Source organism: Grus americana, unplaced genomic scaffold, assembly GCF_028858705.1.
Source record: "Grus americana isolate bGruAme1 unplaced genomic scaffold, bGruAme1.mat scaffold_91, whole genome shotgun sequence".
Classification (NCBI taxonomy): Eukaryota; Metazoa; Chordata; class Aves; order Gruiformes; family Gruidae; genus Grus; species Grus americana.
This window is the reverse complement of record NW_026562100.1, coordinates 64,689-84,992: the sequence shown is the minus strand read 5'-3', so window position 1 is coordinate 84,992 and position 20,304 is coordinate 64,689. Positions and strand designations below refer to the sequence as shown.

General features: G+C 44.4%; 1 protein-coding gene across 1 annotated transcript; it reads right to left on the bottom strand.

Annotated features, from left to right (window-relative positions):
• Positions 1-145: 145 nt before the first annotated feature.
• LOC129201291 (ubiquitin carboxyl-terminal hydrolase 38-like) lies at positions 146-16,820 on the bottom strand. The gene is given in 13 exon segments (XM_054812412.1): positions 146-334; positions 693-815; positions 2,169-3,189; positions 3,191-3,454; positions 4,565-4,674; positions 5,519-5,612; positions 6,161-6,354; positions 7,471-7,629; positions 9,545-9,646; positions 9,902-10,031; positions 15,287-15,422; positions 16,483-16,658; positions 16,750-16,820. Coding segments are annotated over 13 exon segments (2,769 nt in total).
• Positions 16,821-20,304: the final 3,484 nt, after the last annotated feature.

Here is a 20,304-nt window from a genome sequence, read left to right as displayed (position 1 = left end):
CTCACTTTTACCCTTGCTATTCTCTCCCCCATCCTGCCGGGGGTGGGACTGAGCGAGAGGCTGCGTGGTGCTCAGCTGCCGTCTGCGGTTAAACCATGACACTTGCTTCAACTCTGGCATACCATAAGCCTGCCACCCCATAACCCTAGCCAACTGTAGCCTTAGCATCCCAGAACCCCAGCACTTTGTAGCCCCAAGATATCAAAACATGGAACACAAACTCCCCGGAGATCTCTGCCAGAGCCTTCAGGTGGCCCCGGATCTCAGACATCACAACTTTGAAGTGGGAGTGGGACAGAGCCAACAGGACAAGACCGGCACCCACCTTCACACCCTGAAAAAGTGCCCGGGTTAACAGTCCCAGGGAGAAGGCTGAGGCACTCAGACACTTTGAACCAGCCAGCCATGGCCACAGGGCTTCAGCTCATCATTGCCGTGCCAGAGCCACCAGGCAGATGAACCCGTCCTGCCTGCGAGACCCCTCAGGCAGCACTGCCCAGCTCCAGATACAGGCTGGAGACAACCTCAGCTCTATGGGGAGGTGCTTCCTGGGAGCAGGATCTCTCACGGGGGCACTGGGAAACCATCCTCATGCCTGGATGCCTGAGAAACTTCGATGTGATGCTCCATATCGCACCCAAACCAGGGGTACAGGAAGGCTGCTGTGGTGGCCGCCAAGAGAACCAACTCACCTGGGCTGCTCTGTGGCCACTGGGCACCTTTGCTGTCAGGCAGGTCACAGCGTTGCCCTGTAATCGTCTGTCACCTTCCTGCAGGACACTCTTCAGCGCAGGGTACATCTCTGCTAGGTCACCCTTGGGACAAAGATCAAAAGGGAGGGACTGCGTTTGCTTTTCCCCCATTCCCTGGGTGCCCCAAGAGAGACCTGCCACCCCCACATCAGCTGTGTGACATGGACACCACGTACGAGCTGCAGATGGGGGTCAGGACGGCTGTGGGGAGCGGGCAGGCCATTCTGCAGTGCCCCCGGTGCTGGCAGAAAGCAGAGCTGGAGACAAGCGGGGGAAGCCCAGTGCTGCAGCCTGCACAAATGCCCGGCTCCTTGAGCCCGGGGCTGCAGCACGGCACTGGCACTGCTGGGGCTTCGCTGGGACAAAACAAGCAGGGATGACCCTGACACCCCGCGTACGTACCTGCTCTGGCATCTGACAGCCTGTCCCTCTGCCCATTACTGCCACGGGATCCAGAAAGCAGCACTGCTGCCCCGGCGTGGTCCTGAGCCATCTCTCAACGGATGAGTCTTTCACCAGCAGCCCTAAAGACAGGAAAAATTGCCCAGAATTAAGCTGTTCTCAAGTTTTTGCAGGCAGTCAGTTTTTCTGAGCTGCCTGGTGGTGCCGCTTCTGGGGAATGCTCAAGAAACAGGGCAGCTGCCTGTACCTGCAGGCAGGCAGCAGAGTGTGCACAGTGGGAGGGAGCAATGGTTTGTGCGGCTGTTGAGTGGCTTTGGGCTTTAAATGTATCCAGCCTGGGACGCCAGGTTCCTTTTCCTTCCAGGCTGCATTCAGAGCTTAAATAGCCTTTTGTAAAAAGCAAAACAATCAAACAAACAGATGGGCAATTTTTTTTTCCTCCCAGTTGGGCTTTTTTTCCCCCCACTCCCGGCCACTCTGCAAGGTGATGTTTGTCACCAATGTTAGGGTGCAGGATTGGGCCCAGGACAGGGCTTTGGCAGGCCGCACGTTTCTTGAGCCTCCCGGTAATGCAGTTCCTGAGCAGTGCTCGAGAAATGGAGTCAGTTGCCCAAAATTGCTATTTTTGGCCTCTCCCCAGAGCTCTCTGTCCCGCTCCCTGACCCCATGTTTTAATTCTTCCCTCTCTCTCTGTAGCCCATCACGATATTTTTCTTTCCCTTTTTGTCTCTCTTTGGCTCCCTGATCTTTTTTAATCCCTCCTTCCCTGCCCTATAGCCTCTTGCTTTTTTTGTCTTTCTCCACATCTCTCTCTCCCGCTCCCTGTCCTTCTCTTTTTTCTGTCACCATCTCCTGCTTCCTGCCCTGAGTTTCCCTCTCTCTCCTGCAGCCTGTCCCCTCTTTCCTGCCTGCATCCCCCGCTCAGCTGGCTGTGCTTCTCTCTTCTCTCCGGGCCTCCGTCCTGCTCCCCATCCCCTTTTGGGGACCCCTCTTTGGAGAGGATTTACATCTTACCCGCAAGTATCGTTTGTTATCTTTCATAATTGCATCCACGAGGTCTTTCTGGAGGGGAGGGTCTCCGTTTGCCGAACTGAAGCCACGGGTGCTATTTCGTTTTTTGTAGAACAGAACATAAGCAGTGTCCTTTGGAAATCTACTGGTCATTTTCTGGACTGACTGAAATGAGGGAAATGTCACTCTGCTGTCATTGAACAGAAACCATTCTCTTGACTTACCAGTGTCACTTTCTACAACAGTAGAAGGACTCTCCCCTGTCAACAACTTAGCCCGAGGAGAAACTAAAGAATCACCTGTAGACTGCTGGCAGGGTCCTGAAGGCCCTGACCCAGGAACATTTCTAGCATATGAAGAGTAATGTCCACTTCCAGAGGATACACCAGAATGCATCACCACGGAGCTTAACAAACAGGGCTCCAATCGTGGGCGAGTCACTTCATCAGCACCTGAGGGCTTTAGTTTTTTAGCAATATTTTCTCCAATATCAGACACCTCGACACCAACAGACCAACCTCTTGAAACTACACCTGGAGAGGATGCTACTCTTTGGACTGGTAGTTTCAAACCAAGTGGCAGAGACACATTAGCTAAGACTTTGCGCCTTACGTGACACTTTGGATCATAGGAAAATCTCAAAAGAGTGAGAATGAGGTATTCAGGTTCCTCAATGATTTGCATAGTTTTCTCAGCATTCTGTAGAGAGGCACACTTTTCACAGTAATACTTGTTGTCACCACTGAGGATCTCAGGCGCCAGAAAATAATGCAGTAAATCTGTAACTGACAGAGGGTTTTCACCTACTACCCTCTGAGGCATTTTCTTCTTAGCTTGACCTTTGTTGCGTTCAGAATTTGTAGTCTTCTCAGACTTTGGCTCAGCAGAAAAATCCTTTGTGGTTCCTTTCTTTGTTCTTGGGTCACATCCACCATTTGCTTCCAACTTGAGAGGTTTTTTCCCAGCAGGACTCATCGGTGAGGTCTGAGTTTGCACCACGTTGTCGCCTTTCCCTTCAGTACATTCCAGGACAGAAAGCCAGAGAGAGATCTGTGAAAGCTTCTTCCTTTTGAGACACGCTTTTGCACTTCAGACAGCGTACAGTAGTCTTCACTTTTCCTCCAAACATCTTCTCGACCAGAGCTCTTTCTTCACTTCCCTTACCAGATGCTGCAGCAAATACTTTTGCCTTATTGACAGCTTCTTGTTTCTGGGACTTTGCATTGGGTTTACTTTCAGAAGTCTTTGCTGAAGACAAAGTTTTCAAGGTTTTCTCTTCTTCACGCAGCCTGAAGACAAAGAAAAATAGATCCAAACAGCTGTGCTATTTTCCAAACAGATCCCGCTGCACCATTTCAGACTTTTTTTCCCAGTTATGCTCAAAAATATAGATGGTTCAGTGGCTAGAAGTGTCTTACATTCAAAAAAGCTATTTGTTATTTTGTATATAAGCAAGTTGAAACATACAGGTCAGTACCATCCAAGACCGAGTATGAGAGAAGCACAAGTGCATTTAAGGTGGGTTTCATTGTATATAGCAGAACAGAATGGAGATACTGAGAGAACTGGCAAGTATTAAAAAACCTAACAGACAACGTTTTTATTATTTACCATTACATTATCTTGATAAATCAGTTCTCCAGTTGACTGGTTCTGTATGTCAGATTTTCTAAGAGAACAAGTAGCTGTTTAGCTAGTGCCAGACTATTTCCAAAGAAAAGGTCAGGATTTTGTAGCTAAGAAAGTTAAGAAACTACAAGAAAAAAACAAAAAACAAAAAAGAAACACAAGTTGGGAAGAAAACCAAAACAAACAAAACACCACTGTTTCACTATGGGGATAAACTTGTCCAGGAGTGGAATGTGCCATAAAGCAATATTGCTTAAGCCACACCTCAGCAATCCAAAATTCAAGAGAAATACTAATAGATCTAGGTACTTTTGTATTATCCATGCCACCGTTAATTTGCTTGTTTATCAACTGGTTATAAATGCATGTACATCTCTTTGTGACTTATCTAACCTGTAAGAACTATAGCTGTCTCCACCAACACGAAATACCCAGATGCACAACTAAACGGCTTTCAGCAACCACATTCTTTTACAACAGGATCATGACTCGAACATAACACTCAAATGGAGATTTGTAAAAACATTACTACCACTGTAACCTGCTTTAAGTGATGCGGGTACAAGATGGTATCCAGACTTTACCACAGATTAAACCCATGAAGCAAAGTGTTCCATACACCATACAGAAAACCAGAGACAGCCAGGAATGAGGCCCAAGATTCCCGGTGCCCACTCGTGCAGTGGAACCCTTACACGACCGCTCCGAAGAGTTCAACATTATGTGATAAGACTATAGATCTATTCCCATTAGTGGCACAATAACTGTACCTGTCTAGCAGGAATTTGAGATATTCTGAGCAATCCTGCTGGGATCGAGGGCTGAACCATGGTGGTCGGGAAGCCTCAAAGAAAATTCTAGGAGCATATGCCGCCTCTCTCTGTTCACATAAGAGAGGGACAGACAAGGTTACGTAAGAACTACTTAAAAAATTGGTCCTATTCGTTTGATCTTGACCACTGAACTTTGGACTACATCATTCTAGAGAAACTGTACTAAACACGTGGTACACAGAGACATTTAAGCCACTTAATCATAGCAAGAGAGCACCATTAATCTTGTAGTTATCACCTCTAGTACAAAGATAAAAACAGTGGCTCCTGAAGGCAACTATTAAGTGTGCAGTGCGTGTAAATCAGATATTATTTGTAATAGCAGCTACTGTTCTTGCTGGCAAGCTTGAAAAAAATGTTTTCTTTTTTCAGAAGAACACAGTATTTCATAAATACCAGTTTACTTTTAAGGTGATCCAGCCTCATCCCCTTCACAAGAAGTTTATGGTTATTCCTCAAAGAGAACAAAAGTGTCTTATGCCCTTCCAGCACTAGCAAAATATTTAGTTCACTTTAGAATTTGAACTACAATAAAATTTAGCGTAAAAATCACTGCAGAAAGTCACAGTTTATCCTAGACAGTTACATAAAGTCAGCTTATATCTCAAGTCAGGCCTTATTTGGATTTTGCCATTTAGCCTTCTCCAAGAAAACCTGTTACTGCTTTTTACAAAAACAACACAATGCCAAGATGTTCCACTTAGGAAATACAGATTTCTCTAAGTCCATCCACACCACCTGAACATCTGGCGACAGACTCATTCCCCGACAAATCAATCATGTTTATATTTTTCATAGACTCAGGAGGACTCCCATGGCATGATGTTTGTTCCTCAGTTTTGGTATATAGACCTAGCCTTAAAACCCAGCAGATTAAATGAACTGACATACCTGGGTATGGGCCAAAAATGCAAAAAGATGCTGTAGTTTTGCCACTAGCAAGTTACATCCATGTAGTTGCAGAGATCAAACATGTCTTCTGAAACTGAAGGAAGAGATAGACATTAGTTTCCTTGCTAGATTTCTAACAACAATGCACTTATTCCAGCTCAGATAATTACTTCAATTTGAAAGAAAGCAAAACATGTCACGCTTCCCTTCAAGACCTGAATTCTGCTCCAGCGCAGCTGCAAAACTACTGAACAGTAGGAACTCACCCTGCAAAACTCCTATTTCTTTAACTATTTCAATGTGTAAGAATGGAGTATAGACAGACAATTCTTTTCTCAATAGCTTCCAAATTGTAACAAAAGCATCACCACAAACTTTTACAATACCAAAGGGAGCAAGGACAGTGAGGAAAAAAGGACTTGTCTTTTGACACGGGACAGAAGGATCAGGATTTTTAATGGCTAAAATTACAGTTTCACAGAGCTGGACTTCCACAAAGCAATCAGTAACTGAGCGCAAAGAAATCCACTCAGCTCTAGCAAGCTGAGAGCGCCCAGGACACTTGAATACTCTGTGAAAAGCAAGAAAGCAACAACTGCAATAGTTAATTTGCAATGAAAAGAGCTGTTCAAAAGGACTTACTCTGTAGCCATAAAGAGTGCCTGAAGAACACTGTTCATGTAGCAAGTATTTCCTAGGTCAATTAGACCTGTCTTCCCAGTTTCCGATTTCCCAGAAGGTCTAGATGAACAAGATGGCGAAGAGCTGGACTGTGACGTCCATGCGCTCTGATTGAGAGCCACCTTAATCTGTTCTTCAGTGGGCCTGGGCATGTCCTGCAAGAGAAACATTGAAACACACTTCATAGGGGTTTGTATTTGGTTTTATACCAGGTCCTGCCATTCAGGACCTTCTCTCTTCACTTGCTCCCGTATTCTCCTTCAAGGTCTTGCTACCCCTGATAGCCTAGAAGATACAACCCCCCCAAGCCCTCTTCTTCGAAGCTTTCTTTACTCAACTCTCAGATTGCAGGAATAAGGGGCTGCTGGCCACCCTTGATCTGAAGCATATTCACAGCATCCTTTCTGCCACCAAAAATTACCTCTCAAATTGCAAGCTTTAATAGACCCCTAAAGCATCCTATATTCTGCTAGAAATACATTCCTGCTCTGTCAAATCAAAATGTAGGAATGAAAGAATAAAGTCCACAATACTTGGAATTAAACTGATAGGCTTTTTAAGTGTCAAAGCATTTAACTGCAATACTAATGCCATCAAATCAGGCAGTAATACCCAAGAGATTTTTTGGTCGGGGTTTTGGGTTTGTATTTTTTTTTTTCAATTTTATCTGTTTTGGGGTGTTGTGGGGTTTTTTTAATGTACTTTTTATTTTAAGTGCATCATGCACTCAAATATTCATCTAAAAAAGCTGAATTTTGCTTTGAAACAGCATAGGCCAGCATCCTTTACCCACAGAGGCATGCAATACTGACTGCAGTATTAAGATGTAGTGCTTCATGATGGTGTTTTGGAGCTATCCAAAGATTAATACCATGCCAAGTACTCCTCAGAACCTACTTCTTTTCAATACTATCAGTGCTCTGAACTTATACTTGAAGAGGTACAGTTTCTGCCTTGGGTTGAAATGAAATGCCTAGAATAAACCTCACAAAAGTATATTACTAGTTACATGAGGCTTAAGAAATTAGATTGTACTTTTCATAAAGGATCTCATTTCAGGCTTGTTTTAAAGCCTGCTATAATCATATCATGGACACTCAGGACAATTTTTCTAGCCTATTCCAAATACAGTTAGAATTAACATTAGATTATGTGGAGAGCTCTTTTCTCCTAGCAGAAGTTCTAAAGAATTTAGATCTATGGGATTAGAACTGTCATATTTGAAAAAAACAAAACAAAAACAGGCCACCCTCTCAGTATTCCTACTATACCTTAACAGCTTCCAAAATGGATTCACAGAGCTCTGGAAATCCTGAATAATGATAAATCATACAATGGATCAACTCAGTCAATTGTATCAAAAAGGCTGTACTGGAAGGTGAGCCATCTCTCTTGAATGAGTGAACCAAACGGACCACATGTGGGACAATCTGAATAGGAAAACAAACAAAAAAGGGTGTTAATTGCATTTTTCCAGTGTTTTTGTTCTACAAACAACTTGACTGTTTTACACATGCCAAGTGACAGGGGATCTTGTGTTCTTAAAGAAGTGGTTGAGAAACAATGACTTGAGAAACACATGTTCTTCTTTTCTTATGACAATTTTCAAACAGCACAATTACTTATTCAATGCTCTCTTTAGCTCACATATCCAGTTTTGGAACTTTATGAACTTAGAAAATGCACGTTAAGATTTTAAACGGTCTAGCATCCCAAGTACTCATCTTATTACCGCTATTAACAGCAAATATTTTGCATTCGTGCCACCACTAACAGTGCAGTATCTTGATCTAATTTCACAGATACTGTTTTTAAAATAAACCTCAATTTTCCTTAAACATAGTCTAATGCTTGGGATCTGAAGCCAATGAAGACATTCACGCTATTTCACTTTACAAGACAGAACCTGGCTGACAGCTCCACCTAGCGAGGGAGCCAGGCTCAATAAACCAACACAGTAATTTACTATCAGCTAAAAAACCCTTACCACAGATACAGTAATCTATTTAAGAATTAGTTCAGATTCATTACTCTTTTAAATTAGCTAGAAATCAGAAATGTTTACCTCCTTCCCTTCTTCATCACAGCTCTATCAGCATGTTTAAATGCATGCGACTTTTATATTAGTATCAAAACATCAAGTAGAAAGTTATTTCAGTTATTAGAAAAAAATAAACAAGTAGCTTAAGCGCCGGAAAATATTACAGGATACTAAATGACAGCAGTAGCTCAAAAAACGATAGTAAAGAAGGTTGTTTATTTGGAAGGACAATTAAGTCACAATTAAGTCCTGAAGACAGGTGTTTATGCAGGGCTGCACGCAACCTATGGCAGAAATCTGCCTTGTTAAAGCAAACGCCTATTTCTAGAACAAGTCTTCTCATGTTTTACATTTTTCTCATGAATGTTTTGTCTCTCTCGGGAACAAAGAAAAGCAAGACAGCAAATAGATGAAATATTTACATTGTGAGCATATGCAAGCTACTTGGCTCCTTCATTTGTGACTCAAATGTCTATCCTAGGCCAAGATTAGGGCAGTGGAGGGAGGAGAGAGAAACTTCAGACTTCTGTCATTAAAAACCAGTGTAACAGGCATAAGGCAGTTACTCTAACGCTAATCAAAGGGTTTGTGATCCCTTCGGGCACAAGAACTTTGGAGATAGGTTAGAGAAACAGTGTGCCAGGCTGTTACTACAGCTAAGTCTGAAAGACTCATATTTCACTGAAACGTTAAGCTAAACACTGACTATCAGAACCGGGAAGGCACTATACGCCTTGCTGTATGTACTAATACAGTCATCGTCATACCCTAGTATCTACCGCTTTCACTGGCCAACCCCATTTTGAAGAGCGGCCATTAAAAATAGCATCCTTCAGTTTGCCCGTATGTACATTGAAACACAGCGTGGCTTGCTTAAAGTGAAGTACTTCGTGGTCTCGTGCGTCTATCCAGGGTGACTGGGTTATATATAGCAGATAACTGGTTATCTGTTTCCCCCAGATAGTTGTGCTTGAAAGCCTACTTGTAGCCCAACTCGATCAGTAGACTTCACACCACATAAAACGGATTTCCAGAAGTCTACGCTCAAAGATAGGTGCCCAGATACTACTGCCAGAAAGATGTACATACCAGGAAGAGCAGTGGTCGCTTCCGGTTACAGGTGAAGTGGCTCAGCCTGGAAGTTAGCAAGCCTAGTGGTCAGTGCTCCAGAGAAACCGGGTTCTAGAACCTTGAAACAATGAGGACGTTCCAAGCGCCCGAACTCTGTTACTCTTTACAGCCACTTAGGAACCACATGCGAGTGACACTTCAAAGAACTGAAAACCATTTCTTTAGTAACTTACCAAATGAAAAGCTTCTGCAGAATGCTGAAAACTAAGCAACATGTGGGAAAGGACAGCAAGGGCACCAGGCCTCGCTAGAGGAAACCAAAGTCGATTAAAGACCTAAAAAAACCCACATTCCTTTCAGTAAATCTAGAAAGTAGAATTTCAGTAAAAATATAAACATATCTCCAAATCCACAACCATTGGAAACAGACAGAATTGTTACATGCAGCTGAAAGCTATAGATACATTTACATCGTCTTTGCAGAATCATAATGTAATATCTGTTGCGATCTACAAGACGCTACACAATTGCATAGCTGTTACAAATTCCTTTCCCTCTCCTTCAATTTTGAATGTTCTTTTCCAACGTACCAATTCAATCGTAAGCAGAGTAACATCAATGAGGATGGTAAACGTCTGGACTGCAGCCAGGCCTTTCAGCAGTGCAATCACCCGTGTTTCCACATGCTGAGCCAGAGGCCAAGACAACCAGGCAATCATTCTGAAATATTAATGAAAAATTAAAAAAAATAAATCAAAAACCCAGTATGCCACTAATTTTAATCTCAACAAAAAGATTCTATATATCACGCGGATAGTTAGACACTTATGCAGAGACTCACAAGAAGTAAGGCAAGAATGTGAAGTAGTAAAATAATTTTGATTCTACTTCAAGTCACTTAAATCTGTAATTAATAGTGATTTACTACATTAAAAGTAAATACAACCATCTCAAAATACATAAGCATATAAAGTTATATATTATATATATAAATGTTACTTGTTATTTAAGAATATGAACCCTGGTTTCATAGACATTAAGCTAATGTTTTTATGTTGTGGCAAAAACTTACTTCTGAAAGTGAAAAAGTGTCTGTACCCGGGAACCTCCCCTCCTCCACCTTTTAACCCAAACCAGACCAAAGCCAACTATTAAGTTTGAACTTGAAAAGCAAGACTCTTCAACTTTGAACCACACGCCTGGAACCCAACTCAAATACTCTCAGTTAAAAAGGTAAAATCTAGTCATTTTAAATCCATTGCAGCAGGTGTTATAAGGATCTTATAATAGCTACCAGCAGCCTGGGGTCCACATCTGCCCCAAAAGGAAGAATTTCACTACAGCTAAGGAAAAGTGAAGGGACTTTATCTGTGCCTAGAAAATACAGTGAAATACCAGCAATGGAAAATAGGGGTATGCCATACTTTTAAATTCATGGACAATTTACACTGATGCTTAAAGCAGACAGGTGGGTTAGCTGAAGCAATTCTAAGTCACAGACAATATCATGAGGCAGTACCAGCTCAAACATGACATTTAGGCTTTGTTCTTCGGAGATTTTACTTAGCAATAGTTTGGATTTTCTTCAATTGTCCACAAGACCTCCTTCTTCAAAGCAGATGGGGGACCACTAATTAAGTGGAAGGAAAAATTTTTCACCATAAGGGGGGTCAGGCATTGAAACAAGTTATGCAGTAAGGCTGAGGCACCTCCATCCCTACAGAAAGCTGTTAACTCAAATGGACAAAGCCCTGAGCAACAATGTCTGACTTTGAAGCTGACCCTCCTTCGAGAAGGACTGGACCAGATCATTTCCAAAGGCTCCACTCAATCTATGTAACATCATGATTCCATTCTACAGTTCAATGAAAATAGGAAGTTAGAAGTATATTTCTTTACTTCTTTTCTGAAAAAGCTCCTCCTAAAGACTAATTCTTTTCAGAGGCTAAATTCTAGCACAGAACTGAATAGGTTACAAGGAACAATTCTAATAAACAGTCACTATCACTACAAACTGAGAATCACCAATGATGCCTATCTGAAGCAAAACTATCAGCCCCTACATTCTTCCGAGAGATTAAAAGAGCTCCAAACAGACTGAAATCAGGGTTTCCATCCTCAGATTCCAAACTAAAAAGAAAACCACGGTCTTTAGCAACACCAGACAAGCATTGTGGACATGTTGTATTGCCATAAACAACCTAAAACTTACACAGAGTTTATAATTTGGATATGAAAAATGTATAGTACACGCATTGTAAAATTTAAATATCTTAGAATTACATACTATCTGCACATATAACATTCAAAGGTTTATCTCAAACAGGGAATCGTTAGGACTGCCTTTTTAACAATCCAGCACTGATCTTAGTGGGTTTCTTTCATGTTACTACAAAAAACACATGGCAACATCATAACCATTGCTCACAATTTACACAAAGCTCTCATTTCCCCAAGGTGTTAAATTCAAACATGTTTATTCTGAACACCCTTTCCATTTACTTTCTAAAACAGGGAATCAAGAAAGTAGGCCAAAACTGCTTTGCCCTGCAAAGAATTAAGCTTAACCTAAAAACAGGCCCTGAACCTCACAGTACTATATCATCTTCAAACCTCCTCCTCGCCCCTCTCCAATTTGTAGGCTTCATATTTTTCAGTAGTGGCACAAACACCTGCACAGTTAATTCAAGCCTAATGACAATATATTTGGTTTTCTTCTTTAACTTTTGAGACAGGTCAAGAGTATTCTGTAGAGCCCTCCATTAGAACAACTCTTCTGAAATACCTGATTACCATCTTTACACTACATGCACTTTCAGCCACACTGACTCACAAACTCCAAATGACACCCAGTGCTTTTGGGTAGGAGCTGGAGCTCCCAGTGTTCCATCCCATTGCTCTGGTTATGTGATGGGCCACCCTGTGTCATCTCCAGTCAGTATAATTAACCACTAAACTATTCAACACTCTTACTAAGAGGACAATGGCTATCATTTCAGTATGACTAACCTTGTAAAGAGAAGCCCCATTCTCTGTATATCTGACAAAGAGAGAATTCCCATCCTTCAAATCTGTTTCTGCTCTTTACAAGCAGAGTCAATGCTCTGAAGAGCAGAAACAAAAGCCAGAAGAGGAAACAGAAGTAAACTTGCAGACATGCTTGAGACTGGCCTAAAAACATCTACTCTGGTATCCAGTAGCTGAAGATTAGACCTTTTGGTTACTAAATCCTCTCTCTGTGTTGCATTTACTTCTCTCCTGCTCTGTTGCAATCAATGACTGCATTTTTAATACAAAAGCAGATAACAATACGGGACGTGATGAGCATGAATGAAAACATAGAGGATGTTTTTCGTGTTTGACCAGATTAAAAAAACCTTCAAGACCTCAAGAGGACCTTCTGCCTCATAGCACCCTAAAACGAGCAGGTCTGCTATCCATATATGTGCCTAACAAGGACAATATTTCTGATATCTCTGGAGAGAAAGAAATTAGCTGTGCAACCTCAGACAGTAACTTCTTTCACAAAAATAGCTGCTTAGCCACATCAGACAAAGAATCTGCCACCTCAAATGCAAATCCCTCAGATTAGGAAAAAAAAACCACAAAACCAAACCAACGACAACAGAAGATCCTCAGACTACAAAGCATCCCCATCCAAACATTTAACATCTTTTACAATATTTTACATTTTTAGCAACAGGGCAAAGGGCCTGGTCACGTCTGGAATTTTTCTTAGCAAAGTACAAGTAAGCAGTGTACTTGTCAGGATAGTGAGTACAGGCAGTCAACCTCCTCTGAGGCCTCTGTAGTAGACCCTTAACGTAGTCATATATCCTAGAAGAGATTCCACAATTTTCTGCTTTTCCTCACTGATGCTTCAGGGAAGGTTTCATGAAACACGTGAGCTAATTAAGAACAGCTCAATGATTCCAAAAAGCAAGCGCCATTTCTTATACGAACCTGTACCTAATATAACCCCTGACCGAAAAGATTCCATTTATTAGTCTAATTACAGATTATTTACTAATCTGTGGTCAACTTTAGACAGACTCTGCAGGGTCATGAAAGTTGTCCTCAGGAAGTGTGCAACAAGGTCTCTAATTTGCAGTCACCAAAGATCAGCTTCCTCCCATCAGGAGACCTTGCTGTGCCTGGAGTTCTGCATCACCTGGGAATGATGCAAGCCTGATGACAACTTGTCATTTGGTGCTCCAGACATTCCAGCTGCATTATTCTCTTTACAATGACTCCTCTAAGCCAGAAGAGAGTAATCACTGCAAGGGGTTGCCAGAGATGGAAAAAGAAACTGGGTACAGTGTTGACATGAGAGTATCTACAAACAGAAATAACCAGGGGTACCTAAGAAGTGAGCTCCTTGGAACAGAACTAGAGACTCTTAAAATCAAGTATTACTTCAAAGAATGAACGAGGCAAGTAAGATTGCACTGCTCTTTCAAAAAGAAGAGGAAAAAACCCCACCAGACGGCTAGTATGAAGAAAGAGCACTTGTGGGCTAATAACAGCTCCTATTACACCCAAAGCTCAGCACTGCATTACTTCCCTAAGCAGAGGCGCACAGAGAAGCCATTCTAAAGCTACAATTAGACAATCACATTGGGTTGAAGCGGGTACCGCAATGTAAATGTTACAATTACACTAACATGAAAATTAATCACCAGCACATTACTGGCAAATTATTAGCATGCACAAATCCTTCTGAATTTCCCAGCTTTGATTTTTAGACTGGGCACACAGCTTAGTTAAAAGAATCTGCTTGACTGAACAGATTTTAAAGTCTCCGAAGGATATGTCTTACACCAAATTACAATATCAATGCTGCTGCTTCTCATTATGTTTTCAAATGAAATATGGCTTCTCAATTTAATGTAAACACCAGAAATGTTTTCACTGTGAAAAAACCCCTCAGTATTTCACCAAGATACGCAAGTGCTACGCTACATGAATGTGTAAGCATTAAAAAATAATACAGCAGACGTTATTTTAGTTGAAAGACTTTTTTAAAGTTACTTTTTTTAAACAACACAAATTTCTAACAGTCTCCTGTTTAACTGCTCTACTCATTTTTCTACCCTTCACTGCTCAGTAACAGCTTCTTCCATAGGCTTTAAAAACAATAATTCAACGAGCTTCAAGGTCTTCATCTTTCCCCCATTGTCAACTTGCTGCACAGCTATTATTCACATAGCTGAAGATACTAACCAAGATTGCAATCTGAATCACAGTCTGTTAACAGCGCAACTTATCTCAACGTTGACTCACGTTTACATTAGTGACAAGAAGCATAATATGCAATTGTTTTTACATCATTGCTATTCTTCTACTATTCAAAGAACATCCAACAAACCTCCGGAGCCTTGAGAGAAGATGGAAACAGAGGCTGTTCCCTGTGAATCCTACTAAAAATCCACAAGGATATCTAAGCAGATTAAAACCCTCAAAACTAAGCAGTAAAACTCATTTCTAACCAGATGATGGGTAAGACAATCATGCGAGAGCACCACTCTGCCTCTTGGAAAAGCAGAAAGGTGGATCTTCTGAAAACAAGGCCTGGTTTCTCAGCTTGATTGTAAACACCATGAAGTTTCCTGTTTATACCACCTCCCATAAGGTGGGAGATCTAAACATAGCATCTAAAAGGAACACCGCTGGCTTCCTCTTAGTTTCTCTTTCACCCTCTTCTTCACCCACCCTACCCCTAACAAAGCATGAGGAAGAAGCCACATCAGCGATCAAGGCAGCAACCTTCAACTGAAACCATGCCAGTAACAGCCATAGCATCATAAATACATAGTACCTTCACATGCCAAACAGCACAACTTAGAATACCATTTGAAGAGGGTTTTTTTCTCCTATGGCTTTTGTTTGTATGGGGGTTTTTTTTTAATGGCACCTAAGCGACAAATAGCTTCAAAAAAAGGCAAGAAAAAGAGACTTTTCCTGCCTTTACAGACCTGCACAGAGCTTGAGTCATACTTGCATCTTTCACATTTGGATCTGTAGTAAGGCTCCTGATGAGAACTGTAATCATCTGTAATGGTCTGTGCTGCACAAGACTTGCCAGTGCAACAGAAGGTTCGAATGAAGGATCTGTAATGGTTAAACATGACAAAGCGTAAGAAACTAAAAAGAAAACCCCATAGAAAAAATAGGCTTTATCTTCTCTCCTACGACTTCACTATAATTGTAAAGTTTTGAGACAAGTCTGTCCTCCATCTAACGTTCTATCATTACAAAGCAAAACGAAATTGAAAAGCGTCAACGGATGAAGGCGCTGAATTACAAACTCCTTTCATTCACCTAATATCCGTGCAAGAAAGTGACAATCTGCCAACTTCCTCCTCCATCATCAACAGAACTGAGAAGTGGGGGTTTTTTATCTAAAAAGCACCACCATACAATTGTTTATCATACTTGATGTTAAGGATCCAACGCAGCTGATAATTCCCACATCCTATCTCAACAACTGCCTGCTAACCATGCCAGTTATAGCAATATATAATGTTATAACGTTAAGTTGCCCAGCTGCCTCAACAGCAAAGGCGCTTTCCAATCTGAGCTAATACAGTCCTTCACAGATTTTTTTGAGGTCAGAAAGGACTTGTTTACAATCGCATCGACATTACTCAGACAGCAAATCCTTCTTATGATACCCACGTTTTGTATCTTCTTTACATATATATCCCAGTTTCGTAGGCTAAACAGTTCCAAGACCTAAGCTACCCCTCTGGAGGGAGCAAGAGGAAGAGCAGCTTTTGGTATTGAATTGTGCTTTTTCCTAACAGGACACTCCAGCTCTGCTCAAGTATATCATTTAAAGCGTTGCAACAGGAGTTTTTCCAAAAACCATGCTGCTCTGCAGGTAAATAAATCACCATTTCCCCTGTAGCTCTTCTCGGGGGGGGGTTGGGGAGAAGAGAAGAAAAGGCTTTGCTTTCTCCATGGCCAAAAAGTTGCTTTTCAGTATCTGGGCAGGAAGCAACAGTTCCAAGGCAATGTCTGCAAAGCGACCAATGCTAGCAGTATAACTTTTCCTTTCTGTTGGCAAACCTGCCGCTCTCCTCAAGTCCCCACATTACTCTACACCCCTCCCACCACCACCACCACCACCACCACCCCTCGGCCGCGTTTCCTGGCGGGCAGTACTCACCGGCGGTGGAGATGACAGCGAAGAGTTCCTGCAGGGAGGGCAGCAGCATGTCGGGCTCGGCCTTCCAGACGCTCCGCAGCAGCCCGCTGACCTGTGTCACCTGCGAGACGGAGAGGTGCAGCTCGGCCTCCCGGCTGCCCTGGCTCGGGAATGGTTTTACTCCTCCTTGGCAACAACTACAGTATGGCCTGAATTAGTGGCCTCAGCCTCCTCCACGAGCTTCTTCAGCAAGATGTGAGGGGACCAAGTTGGGCAGTGGGTGCTCACATAACAGGAGCCCTCTTCATCTGCAGCCACTTGAGCCTGAAGCTCCTCAGCAGCCTTCTGTCAGAAGTCATCCTGCTCGGCCCGTGCCAGCAAAGCTCCAGCAGGCTCTCCCATTTCTCCAGCTCTCTGCTGAGGGAACGACGTCCTACACAGTTCCTCAGGGGAGCTTTAGATGTGCAGTGGCACTCGAGCATTGATCAGCTGATGGATGCTCTGCAGTTTCCTGGCTCGCTCCTGCAGCTGCTTGCTAAGGAGACGCAGCTTAGCACTCTTCTGCTTGAGCTTCTCCACCTCCTCCCGCACTTCAGGAGAGCTTCCCTTCCTCAGAAGACAGTTCTCCTCTTGAAGGGCACGGCACCGCCTCTCCAGGTCTTTCAGGGCGCTCTGGAGGCGGGCGTTCTGCTCCAGCAGCCTGCTGTGACTGCTCCCAAGCAGCCAGTCCTCCTGATTCTCTGATTCGGTCTGAACGCCCACCTCTGCCACAGACCGCCCGCTGCCGGCACTTCCTTGTGGCAGGGAGTGCAAGCTGTGCGGCGCCAAGTCTTGCCCCACAGCCTCGAGCAAAACCTCCACGCCGCTTCCTTCCTCCTGGAGGCCAGCGTGGCAGGAGGGAGATGCTGTGAGGCTCTCCAAAGAGCAGGGCCCGATGGTCCCAGTGCCCAGGAGGGTCTGCAGGCGCTGCCAGGCCGCAGCCTTGGCCCTGGCCTCCGTGCAGGAAGCAGGCTGCTGGCCCTTGAACTGCTCCAAGATGTAAGTTTGGAAGAGTCTCCTCTGTTGCAGCAGTTCGTCTTGCAGGTGGAGGATGCGGGCAGCCTGCTCGCCATTGGTGTCCCAGCGCAGCTTGCCGAGGACGTCCTGGAGCTTCCCGCGGGCCCGGCTGCTGCTCCAGGCTCCTCTCACCACCTCCTTGGCCAGCTGCTGCTGCAGGTCCCGTGCCTGACGGATGGCATCGCCACGCTGCTGCTGCAGCATCCCCTGCACCTCGCGCAGCTCAGCCTCCTTTGAGCGCAGCAGCTGGCAGATCTGCGCCGCCCGCTGCCGCTGGTTCAGCTCCCGCAGCCGCTGGAGCTCCCGTGCCTGCTGCTGCTCCCATTTGGAGTGCAGCCGTTCGGCCAGGAGCCGCTGCTCCCGCTCCCTCTCAGCAGCTGCTGCCTCCCTTGACCACGCAGGTGCGCAGACAGCGTCTGCAATGAGCCAAGGGTGGGCGAGTATGGCCTTAGATACGTGTCCTGGCGCTGAGCTCACCAAGGAGGGCTGGGGACACGGTGGCCTTGTAAGGTGTGTCCTGGTGCTGAGCTCACCAAGGAGTGCTGTGCTGATCACCAAGCATCAGCGTGTTCCTTGAGACAGTGTTTGATATGCACGCAGTACTAAAAGGTTGTGAAGGTGAATGGGCATGAAAGAAACAGGAAAACTGCCCGTCCAGTGGAGCTCTGCAGGAGGATGGAGCTGTACATGGCAGGAGGTGATACAAGTGGGATTAGCACGGAGAAAAGGTTTTGTAAGGAAGGCTGTTGTGCCAGGGAGTTCCCTGACTTCACCCAGCTACAGAAACCAAGACGAGGCAGTGTGCTGAAGTGATGGGGGGAAGGGTCCTGGGGTAAAAGAGTGTAGATGACAGAAGGTTGGAGAGATTTGGGTGGCAGAGATTTGAGGTAGTCCTTTCAAGGGCTGAGCAGGCTGAGATTTGGTGCCGAGGAAGAATAAAGCTGCTCTCAAGGATGTTTTGGAATTAGTGTTACTATCACTGGTAACAGCAACAGGACAGTGCTGTAAGGGTGAGGCGTGGTGGACGCCTTGCTTATGAGGATGCTATGAGAGATGTGTCAGAAGCCTTGCTGAAGTCAAGGTAGACAACATCCATTGCTCTCCCTTCATCCACCTACCCAATCGTGCCATCATAAAAGGCTGTCAGATTGGTCAGGCAGGATTTCCCCTTGGTGAATCCATGTTGACCACTCCAGGTAAGACAGGTAGACTCCCTTCCAAAAGTATACAGCAGTACAGCTGCATTTTTCAGCCATTTTGTGACATTAGGATTGCATTTGCACAGTCCCCATGCAAAATGCTTGGGGTAGAATTTGCTGAAGCGTTACGGCTTCTTCAATTCTGCTCCCACTGAAGAAAGACCCCCACTAATTTCAGTGGCAGCAGAATTTGGACAATTTGGAAAGCTTTGCGAAAAACATTGCCTCTCATTTGAGAACGTTCAAATTCTCCCTTATTATACCGGAGGATTTGAAACAGCTTTCATTTTACAGGGTCCTTCAGGTGTTTTTATAGGAGAAGAACTGGCTGAAGTGAGGACTTGACAAGAGAAGGACAATGGAAGGAGTCAGTGGGCACTGACCCACTGATTTTCCACTGAGGAGAAGGAAAACATTGGATTTTGGTTGTTCGGATGAGCTGCATCCAACCTTTCTCTTTTTCCTTGGAAGAGCTGAATGTTTCCTGTCAAAGGTAATAGGACTGCCTCCTACTGTGTCCTTCCAGAACATGTGGGTGGGCAGGGGGGGAGACGGAGACGGGGGCAGAGGGGTGGAAGGGGGAAGAGGGGCCCCAGGCCTGGGCCAGGGGCTGCTCGGCCTCAGGACAGGCCCCACGGGCACCATGGTGAAGCTGGGCCTGGCTGCCAGGGGAGCCCGCCTTCCTCTCACACTGGGCTTGGCCGGCATAGGTCGGGAGGGCTGTCAGTCTCCTCCGCTAAGGTGACGCTGCCCTGGATTGATCCCCTGGGCTGTCACTCTGCCCTGGTTCAGGGCCTGCCCCTCCCTGTGGTGCTGCTCTCACTGATTGGCTGTCTGAGGGGTCACTCCCCCACAGTGCCCGCCCTTCCCTCTGGTGATCTTTCCTCTGATTGGTTGCCTGGCACTTCCCCCTTGCTCCTCCCATCAAACAATGGGTCAGACAGCTCATCAATCAAGGGACTTGGGTGGGCATTGCCAGGCGACTCGCTCTGCCTTGAGGGTTTAGGCCCTAAGAATGAAACTGTGGGCGCTCCCAAAAGGCTGTGGGTAATAAAAGACAGGTTTGGGCCCTAAAAATGAGCATTTTGGCCCTGGAAAGGAGGCTTTGGGCACTGAGAAGGGTGGGCTACATGCTACAAATAACGCTTTGGACCCTGGAAACCAGGGGAACCTCTTGGTTCCGATGTGAGCTGGCTTTGGTGCCCAGTAACTGCCCCATTCTCTGTATATTTGACAAAGAGAGAATTCCCATCCTTCAAATCTGTTTCTGCTCTTTACAAGCAGAGTCAATGCTCTGAAGAGCAGAAACAAAAGCCAGAAGAGAAAACAGAAGTAAACTTGCAGACATGCTTGAGAGTGGCCTAAAAACATCTACTCTGGTATCCAGTAGCTGAAGATTAGACCTTTTGGTTACTAAATCCTCTCTCTGTGTTGCATTTACTTCTCTCCTGCTCTGTTGCAATCAATGACTGCATTTTTAATACAAAAGCAGATAACAATACGGGACGTGATGAGCATGAATGAAAACATAGAGGATGTTTTTCATGTTTGACCAGATTAAAAAAACCTTCAAGACCTCAAGAGGACC